Below are 10043 nucleotides of genomic sequence, written 5' to 3' on the forward strand. Positions count from 1 at the left end.
ACACAAATCAATAATTAATGAAGTACAACAACCATATGGTTTAACAAACTGTGCATACATCATCATACTTTCGAAATAACAGTACCATAGAAGATAAAATACACACCTAAAGGATATCATATCATGCACTTGAGGTGCTCTCGGCATTTTCATAAAAAGTGAGTTTGCGAAGAAGGTGATCCTACGTCGAGCATCCAAATTTGTAGGTACATCCATTGCAGAATCCTTCATAGTCAACAATAAATGCAGCCGGACAAACTGAGACCAAAACAGTTTGTTCAGTATGAAAAATTAGCACTAGCACTATAACAAAATAAACCAATCTCTGCCAGTAGTGTGTTTAGTGTTTACCAGTAGCTGTAATAATTTTGCCAATGTGTTGCTGACTTTACCAATCTCTGCCATCTCGAGGTCGTCCAAAAGTGTGTTATTTTGCATACTAGTTCGCACTATTTTATCGATATCATGGACAATTCTGAATATTTGAAGAATAAAACAGATTAACCCATGTCAAATTCGAATTCGACAGGTAATAAACGAGTATTGTTCTTACCTTTTATCATTATAGTCTAGCAGAAGACAAACAACTATTATTTTCAAGGACTCGTAGCATTCTATAACTGCATTGTATCTGTCCTTGTCTAGTTTGATTTTTTCGATCAGCTCATGTTCATCCCCCTCTTTGGAAGTCATGGCCATATGGAGAGCTGTTGGTACCTAGTATATTCAAAAGTACATGAGCATCTCTGCAAAGGCAACAAAAAGCATTCGATTATCTATCTGCACACATATGCCTATTACACACCTTGCTAGCAAGGAGGAAAGGAGGCCACGGAACAATAGGTAAATTACTTGAAGACGATGGAGCCATCAACATGTCCTTCTCTCTGAGAAATAAAATCATAAAGGTGAATGGCATTATATTAGTATATAAGAAAGTTCACAGTGCGAACCTATCACTAATGAAGTCTTCCTCTCGTAAGGAATTGATGAATGAATTCCAAACACAAAAGAAGCTCCTCACATCAAGTGCTTGCTGGAAAGTAGGATATCAAAGTCGGTCAAAACCACGTGTCTTTAGCAAGCATGGGTTAACTTCCTAGTATTTTGAGCAAAGAAATAACACATTTGCGTGCTTTTTCGAAATGGACACATGGGCCAACGATGATTACAAAAAACTCAAAAGAAACTAAAACATTTGCGAGTATAAAACCTCTTTATGTGCTGCCACGTGACATTTCCTGAAAGCATCTGGCATTGATTTGAATCTGACTCTCAACATGCCTAGGGTACGTATCTGCATCAAAAGCAAAAGGTAAAATCTGATAACTAATGTTTCTTACAAACGAACATTCGTTTAAGAGCAAAAGGCCATCCGCTAGTTCCATTCAGAATGAAACCACCAGAGTTTAGCATTGTACACGCATGCATCCCATAAAAGGGGCCCCAAACACAGGGGAAAGATAAAGGACAGAGGAAAGGATGACTGACCTCACCGACATGACTAAGGGCACCCGAAACACCCCCAAAGACAGTGGAGAAAATAGCATACCATATTTGTGTGTCCATAAAGTACACCTACAAGACGAGGCGGTAGTTGTTATGACAAAAAGAATAGCATAAGAACTACCATTAGTTAATTTTTATGTTAGAACTTCCATAGCTCTAATTACGTACCAAAACAATTGGTGCCCATATAGTAATGACCACACCGAGATTGTGCGGCACTACAGAAAGTTAGCAAAAATACTATTAGTAACTAGAGTATTGACCCTCTAGAGAAATTAATAAGTCAAATATCGCCACAGGTACAGGAAAAAATCTACTTTGCAAAAATGTCCACTTCAGTCCAGAGCTCTAAATCATTTGGTTGCATCCTCGATGTACCAAAATCCTCTGCTTTACAACTTTGGGTCGATTCACAAGTGGTTTTGGCTGAGTAGGATAAAACGTCTTCACTACGTCACTAATCAGTAAATAGAGGGAACCGAGTGAGACATACGGCATGAGATAGTGATGAGAGCTCAGTGTCCTGCCCATCCAGTCAACATGACAGCATGAACTGAATGCTTGATGGTGTGATCCACATCAGCCACCGCTTGAAAACCCACACTAGGGGCTGGGGTGCGCCCATGGCGCGCCTCTTGACATGAAGTTGTGCGCACTTGTATTGCTGCAGCGCCTCAAAGCGTCTCATCCTACCATTTTCATACGTCCATACACATTTGTCATCGATTGTTAGCAAACTAACAGTTGTTGTTAGCATCACGATATTTGTTTTATCTTTTATGTAAGAGGGATGAAAGCTTTGGCTTCGTTTAAAAAAGCAAGGTTTACTAAATAGCATAGAAAATTAAGTAAAATTACTAAATGAAATGAATGAAGATTTTCCATGCCATTCAGATCAAAGGAGAAAACAAACGAGCTTTACCAGCATTATAATTTATTCAACTAAACAATTGTATGTAGCACCAACTCAAGAGGCAAAAGTGTTAGCTCTGCAATCAGATCACGTGGGTGTACTCTTCTCAAAGATTTTCTGTAGGCTGATGCTGATGATGTTCGCAGTTCTGCTGCAAAAGCAATTGAACCTGCAGCTTTCATTGGTTCAGCCTTTCGTCCTAACAAATCAAGTGCCCGTTCAATCTGCAGGTTGCAATTTCAAGTAATCACAAGGCAAAACAGGCACAAGAGGGTAGCCTAAACCCTGCAAGCCAATTTGTTTTCCTCATTTCTAAACCCACATTGTCTTGATCAATGTTCTGCATCAGCAGTGCAGACGTATCAAACAGATCGTCCAAATTATAAAATCCACAAATTCAGTTTTTCGTTGCTCCCCACCAACTATAAGGCCTTAATACCTAGTTACCGACGGAGTTGCATAAAGTAAGAAACGCAGCGACATGAAAGCAATTTGCAGTATCAATACCTCTCGCCTTTGAGGTTGTCATCGACGCCTCCGTCATCCCCAAGATCCTCCTTCGGTGTTCCGCTTGCTTAAGATCTGAAAACAATACGCACACCATAGTACACAGAAGAAACAGAACATTAAGCTGTCAGCAATCCATAACTTCTGTATACACACCGAATCCAATCCGACGCCGCAAGAAAGATTCAAAATCTACTCACCGTGTCGTGGTTGTCGTGGTCGACCAGGAGTTCAGGAAGGCTTCCCCGAGCTGGCTTTGGCACATGAGTGAATCCTGAACCAGAGAAACACCAGAAGAAATAGATCATCACCATGCCAACCGAAAACAGGAGGTCTAGGGAAGATCAAAGAAACACCTCAACAACCAAATCGACTATATCTCTTCTTTAATAATTTCTTTTCTTCTTTGTAATTCTAATTTTTCAACATGGCAGAAGAATCTATCCCTATTAAATCTTGCATTAAGATCTAAATTTACTGTGTGACATACATGATAATACCCCAGCCAAAAATCTGAGAAGAGAAAAAACTAAAAAAACTAAAAAACTGAGAAAGTTCCCTTAGTTATTTTAAGTTTCCATCGAACTGGCAAAATCATCTGTAGGCAGTTCCAGTTTTACGCCGCCTGCAAGAACTGAACTTCCTCGGCCACCTCACAAATGTAGGACAACTCAGGCAAGCAACAACATATTGAGGATGAAAAAAACGCTTATCAATACATGAGTTGAGAAACCAATAATATACCTTCAGATTTAACAACGCAATTATCCTAGAAAGATCTTAAGCCAGGAGAGCTCTTCAACTGAATAAAAAAAGCAAGTCTGCATATCAATCAACAGTAAACAAAAAACACGCTGCTAATTCTTAATATCATAAACCTGTAACATTTGTACACACGAAGCCATGTCAGTAGTTCTTACGCCAAATCAGTATACCACTGCCATAGTACTACACCGTGTAATTACTATACGATTAACAGACTAAGGAAAAATCATTTCAACATGAATGAGACGAACCATACATACCTAATTGAGGTATAATTAAGGTGTAAATTCAGGCACATATCTCTGCTTATAGAAGTGTCTCTTACAGTACTCTCTTCCATAGCTTGATTACAGATCTAAGCTTCTGTGTAGCATGAACCAGACAGCCAGACATGGCAATGATGAGCATCGATATATTAAAAAATATATTCCTTCAAGTCAGAGGCAGAAAAAAGAGAACACTCATTCAGCTACCACATAAAGGCATTCACATCAGAAATTAAATGTAGTGGCTTATCAAAATACAAAGGTAATAAAATAAACCTGAATAGCCGGATCATGATTTGGTTCTGGGAAGTAAACAAAATATCAGTAGAAGGACTGAAACATCTTAATACACAATGTATTTATTTATTGTTTGTGAGAATAGCTAATGTATGACTGTTGGGTGGGGGCCTAGTTGTAGATTTGCCTCAGTATTATTACAGTGACCACTGCAAAATGAAGTGAAGCATTAGTTAGTAGCAAGCACTTGCTGAAACACTTCAAAACTCTCCAACCACAATGGAATAAAACACTTGCTGTGGTGAAATAAGCAGAAACTTACAAAGTAATACTCCTAAACTCTGATTTCATACAGTTAACCTATCTAATGCTAACCCACATAGTAATCAATCAAAAAACAGAACTTACAACGTGCAGGTCCATGAGAATTTTAAAACACTTGGGACTGTGCTATCGTCAATGGCAAACTAAATGCTATTAACTGACAAAAGCGTGACACTCAACCAACTAAGTGACCATGTATGCTCCGCTTCCCTGTAGGGGACATCTCAGGTTAAAAGGCCCCAAATATTGAAGATTTAAATTTTAAACAAGTGAGGTGAAGAGGGAGACTATCTGACATACAGCCAGCTCCGAGTAACTTAGTTCCATATTTTTTTCTCAACATATATCTTATAGTATCTCAAGATTTATGGAGAAACAAATAGCTAGAGTTGTTGATTAAGCCACAAGAAAATGTATCACAATCAAGAAATAAATAAGGAAGCAAAGCTATAATGTCAGAGGACTAGAGGAGTCATTACTCATTAGGAGAAATTAATATACTATTACTGTAACTAAAACCACTTTAATTAAAAGGAGCTGTCATCTGCACTTCAGGAGACGCTCACACATCAAGAATGTTGATTTTAGGAGGCTAGAAATTTCCGCATTACCGTATCTAGAATTCAAGAGCATATGCTCATCGTGTGCTAGGTATATCACCAGTACAAAGCATTATCAACAACTTCACTGCAGATTGATTCCAGGTATTTTGTTAATCCAAGGGAAACAATCAGGGATGGAGCAGCTCACGGCGACCCCAAGCAGCTGCCTGGGCTCAACCGGAGAGTCTATCAAGCATTAGCGTCGATATATGGGTTAGCAATGATGTTTTGCTGGGCAAACACCGAGTACATGATGTGCGGTTTCAGTACTACTAGGTGTGAGGAGGAGGAGGTTAGCCTTGATGGGCAGGTGGTACCTCAGAAGGACACCTTTCGATATTTGGGGTCAATGCTACAGGAGGATGGGGGTATTGATGAAGATGTGACCATCGAATCAAAGCCGGATGGATGAAGTGGCGCCAAGCTTCTAGCATTCTCTGTAACAAGAGAGTGCCACAAAAGTTAAAAGGCAAGTTCTATAGGACGGCGGTTCGACCCGCAATGTTGTATGGCGCTGAGTGTTGGCCACTAAAAGGCGACATGTTCAACAGTTAGGTGTGGCGGAGATGCGTATGTTGAGATGGATGTGTGGCCACACAAGGAAGGATCGACTCCGAAATGATGATATACGAGATAGAGTTGGGGTAGCACCAATTGAAGAGAAGCTTGTCCAACATCGTCTGAGATGGTTTGGGCATATTCAGCGTAGGCCTCCGGAAGCTCCAGTGCATAGCGGACGGCTAAAGCGTGCGGAGAATGTCAAGAGAGGTCGGGGTAGACCGAATTTGACATGGGAGGAGTCCGTGAAGAGAGACCTGAAGGATTGGAGTATCACCAAAGAACTAGCTATGGACAGGGGTGCGTGGAAGCTTGCTATCCATGTGCCAGAGCCATGAGTTGGTCGCGAGATCTTATGGGTTTCACCTCTAGCCTACCCCAACTTGTTTGGGACTAAAGGCTTTGTTGTTGTTGTTGTTGTTGTTGTTGTTGTTGTTGTAGAATTTCTTCAATATCTATACATCTGATAATGACATTGAAGTGTTGAAGGTTATACATTGATAATGTCACACATGTCAGAACACAGGACCAGAATCCTTGTATTATATGGTATCGTTGGTGTGAAAAATCTCAACACTTAATAATTTCATATCTGCTTTATACTAATTATTACATTTTAATTCTCTTAATGTATATGCACTGAAGAGTATAGATAGTAAATCACCAAACTCTAAAGATGTATTCACTTCGGAAAAGTACTCCATGAAGTGTTCAGAATTTACCTCAACATAGAAACTAAATGCAAGCTTGGAGGTGAGCAACACGACCCAAAAGAAGACATACCTGTTGATTCACATTAAATTTTCATTCTCAACTGAAAGGAAAAACAATAATTTGATAGACATATGACACACTTACTTAAAAATGGACAATATGTCCTCATGCATACCACGTGCAACATACAATCTTGGCTGAAAGGCAACAAAACGTTATGTAAGCACTAACAATGCTCACTTTACAGCAATTTGCTTGCTACAAATAGGAAAGACTGACCTGAATCCACCACATAAGAAGAATAACTGCACGCCAATTTGAGTGTTCCATTATATTTTGAAGTTGTGGCAACAAGAAAAGCAAGGCAGCCAAAATGTTCGGAATCATATAAATGACGATTGCAAAATTATATACTGACTGGTTGTACCAATTCCGTGTCAAACTATTCAGGAGTTTGCCAGCAGTCGAAAGATGCCATGCCTGGGCGGGAATGCCACGGAGCTCCAGCTCAACGTGATACTCGAACTCGCCGGCACCCGCGTGAGCGAGCTTGCTCCAGGGGCGAACAGAGAGGGAGAACCGCGGGGAGTTGATGAAGTGGTCACCGTTCAGGCGACGCATGGTGGTTCGGGAGTTGAAGAGAATCAGGAAATCCTCACGGTGATGGGTATGGACCGAGAAATCACCATCCGCAAGCTTGAGGGAACTGATGAGCAAGTCAGAGACCTCGGCGGCAAACACTTGCGGCCGGTTGCCGGTGATGGAGGCCACCATCGCGCGCGCTAGAACCTCCTCGGCCTCCTCCATCTCGACAGAGTGCGACATGATGACTCTCACTGGCGCGGGTGCGTGTGCCGCAGGCGCGATGATCACCGAAGCCGCGGGAGGATGCGGCGGCGGTGCCTGGGTGGCGCGCGCTCCCGCAGCCTGGTCCGCGCGGCCGACAAGGGTGGCGCGAGCTTGCCGTGCGGCCTCCCGACGCTGGGGGGTGCAGGAGCGCGAGTCATGGCCTGACAGCAAGCAGCGACGGCATCGGACCTCGTTGGTGCAGTCGCGCACGCGGTGGCGAGGGTCCAGGCAGCGGAAGCAGAGCCCGGCAACCTCCTCCGGGGATGGGCTGCGGCGCCGGGGCTGCGGGGAGGAGGTCTCGCCATCCTGGCGCGCGGGCGACGACGGCGGTTCCAGCGTCGAGGCTGCTGGAAGCCGTCAGCATCCACCTGAACACCACCCGGAGCATGGTGCACCTCGGAGCGGGGGCCGAGGCGGCTCGCAGCGGGCTGCCGTGGAGCGGCGACGACAGCGCGAGCGAGAGCTGGGGGCGCGGGCGGCGCGGGAGTGGCCGGCGGGGTGCGTGCGACGTCGATGTACGAGCGCGTCGAGGACTCGCTCTCCGAATCGAACCAGCAGTCACCAGAGGACACGCGATCGCCGGAGAGGGTCCCTCGGGGCTCGACAGGGTCAGCACTGGAGGCCGCCATGGCAGGGAGCGGGAGCAAGGAGGGGAGGCAACCGGCAGGGGCTCACCGGCGGCGGAGGGGCTTGGGGGTGGGTGGGCTAGGAGGAGCAGGGAGGGAGCGGAGCGGAGCCATCCTCACCAGATCCTGAAGATTCCTTCTGATGATCCTCTCTGTTACTGTTGTTGCGATCCTTGCAATGAGAAACAGTTCAACTGAAATAGTGCGCATAATGTAACTAAATAGTTGTAAGCCCCAAGTCTCACCCATAAAACCCTGGATCTGCCACGACCTTATGAGCACTAAGTTGACATCACAAAAAACCTTACTCATTCAAGGTGAAGCCATAATGTGGTTAATCAAACACTCGACAGTAAACTCCCCAGTAAGACAATCGTACTCTAGCCATTTAAATAGGCAGTTGCCCTGGCTGATGTATCAAATTAAGCACAGTTATGACATACCTCTTGATGAAAGAAGTCTGCACTGAGATCCCATGGCCAGCCAAGCTTCATAAAACATTTCTCTGACCTACAAGGAAGAAAATATTATGTCGGACGAAAAGATAAATAAGAAATAAGAAAATAAGTTTACCAGAATTGTTCATTCAAGTCATCATAATTTCTCCAAGCTGAGTGGCCAGCTGTACCACCTTTACTTCTTTGTGATTCCTTTAGAGTGAAAGAAAAAACAAAATTGTAAGAACAATATATTCTCCTGCAAGGATAATCTAGCTGTGTTTCAAACTTTACATACTCACCTTCTGCAGAACCTTATAGATAGGTTCAATGACAATGTTTAGGAATGATCCCTCCTCTTCAAACCCAGGTGGTGGTTGAAAATAACTTTCTTCAACCATTTGATTCAACTGTTTTACCATCTGCCAAATCAATAAACTTCCATGAATTGCCAATCTTTGTGTATAATAACAGGTTAGCTGAATGGATGTAAGACTCATGGTAAACTATATTAGTCCACCTTCATTATTTTATGATTGTCTCGTAAAGTGGTACTATTCAGAGAGACATGGTTATAAATTATAATTGGGCCATAATGTGATATTCATGTTCATGGCAGCTGGTCAGTGATTAAAACCATTTCTTTACAACCTTGGGGTGATGGAACTGACGAAAATGAAATAGCTCATATTTGTTAGAATCAGTAGCAGTTGGACAAGAGGCATGCCAGTTAAGTAAATGATGAAGGAGCTACAAGCACACTGTTACCAAAAGTGCAAAAAAGATGCAAAGAAAATTGTTAGAGCAAATAAGTTGGAGTCACTACGAATCATGAAACCATATACCAACAGTTCAACAATACAATTTATTTAACTGTGGCTGGAACATATACATGTAACTTAAATAGATCAATCACAACCAATAAGCTATTAAAGTAAGATACTCAATTGTATAAGTATATTCATTTGAAGGTAGCTAGAAAATACAATTCCTTTGAAGGGGGCCTTACATGGTGGAATATGTAGAATAAGCACTCAGGCATAAACCGGACATTTGAAGCCTCACCCCAGATAAGAAGGTACAATCCAATGTGGAGAAGCATTAGCTGCTGCTTCTTTAGTTCTGTGTCATCATATTTGATCCTATGACACAGAGCAATGGTATTAAGAAATGTTAAATGCTACAGGAGATTTAATGGTAATAGCATGAAACAAAATCACAAAACCATGCACCACTTACATGATTCTTGAACTAACATGCAAATAGTGACACCATGATCCATAATTTCCAAATATTTTGTCCCACAAATCATTCACAGTGTCGACCTGAAATTCCATGTCAGCTCAGTGTCAAAATTTCACATTATAAGTCCATAGCAAAAGATTCTGTTGAGCAACGCATAGGTAAAATAGAAGATAAAATGGTTGTGACAAAACCTACAAGGAACATATTGTTAAGCTTCATGCACTAGCCGACGCAACCAAAAGTCCGAACTGATGGAAAGGGCTAGGCAATCCACATATACACTTCAACACTCCCTTTCACGTGTGACGCGGGAAGTCAACACGTGGATAGTCTCAGAGGTATGGCTCAGGAGACCTATACGTGGAAACAAAGGGGGGCAGCAGCAATTTTTAGATAAATTGCGAAAGCCAGGATTTGAACTCAAGACCTTAGGCTCTGATATCATGTTAAGCTTCATGCACTAGCCAACGTAACCAAAAGTCCGAACTGAT

General features: G+C 42.5%; 1 protein-coding gene across 1 annotated transcript in view; it reads right to left on the minus strand.

Moving 5' to 3' along the window:
- Positions 1-10043, minus strand: part of LOC119272248 (putative callose synthase 6) — a 28481-nt gene that overhangs the window by 9164 nt on the left and 9274 nt on the right. Inside the window, 18 exon segments of the mRNA XM_037553772.1 lie at positions 107-475; positions 554-717; positions 806-887; positions 954-1036; positions 1214-1297; positions 1492-1578; positions 1678-1727; positions 2930-3004; positions 3130-3142; positions 4385-4406; positions 6404-6464; positions 6540-6592; positions 6675-6700; positions 8314-8380; positions 8444-8520; positions 8610-8729; positions 9317-9449; positions 9547-9632. Of these exon segments, the coding sequence (XP_037409669.1) occupies positions 107-475; positions 554-717; positions 806-887; positions 954-1036; positions 1214-1297; positions 1492-1578; positions 1678-1727; positions 2930-3004; positions 3130-3142; positions 4385-4406; positions 6404-6464; positions 6540-6592; positions 6675-6700; positions 8314-8380; positions 8444-8520; positions 8610-8729; positions 9317-9449; positions 9547-9632 (1652 nt within the window).

Source organism: Triticum dicoccoides, chromosome 3A (genome assembly GCF_002162155.2).
Source record: "Triticum dicoccoides isolate Atlit2015 ecotype Zavitan chromosome 3A, WEW_v2.0, whole genome shotgun sequence".
Lineage (NCBI taxonomy): Eukaryota > Viridiplantae > Streptophyta > Magnoliopsida > Poales > Poaceae > Triticum > Triticum dicoccoides.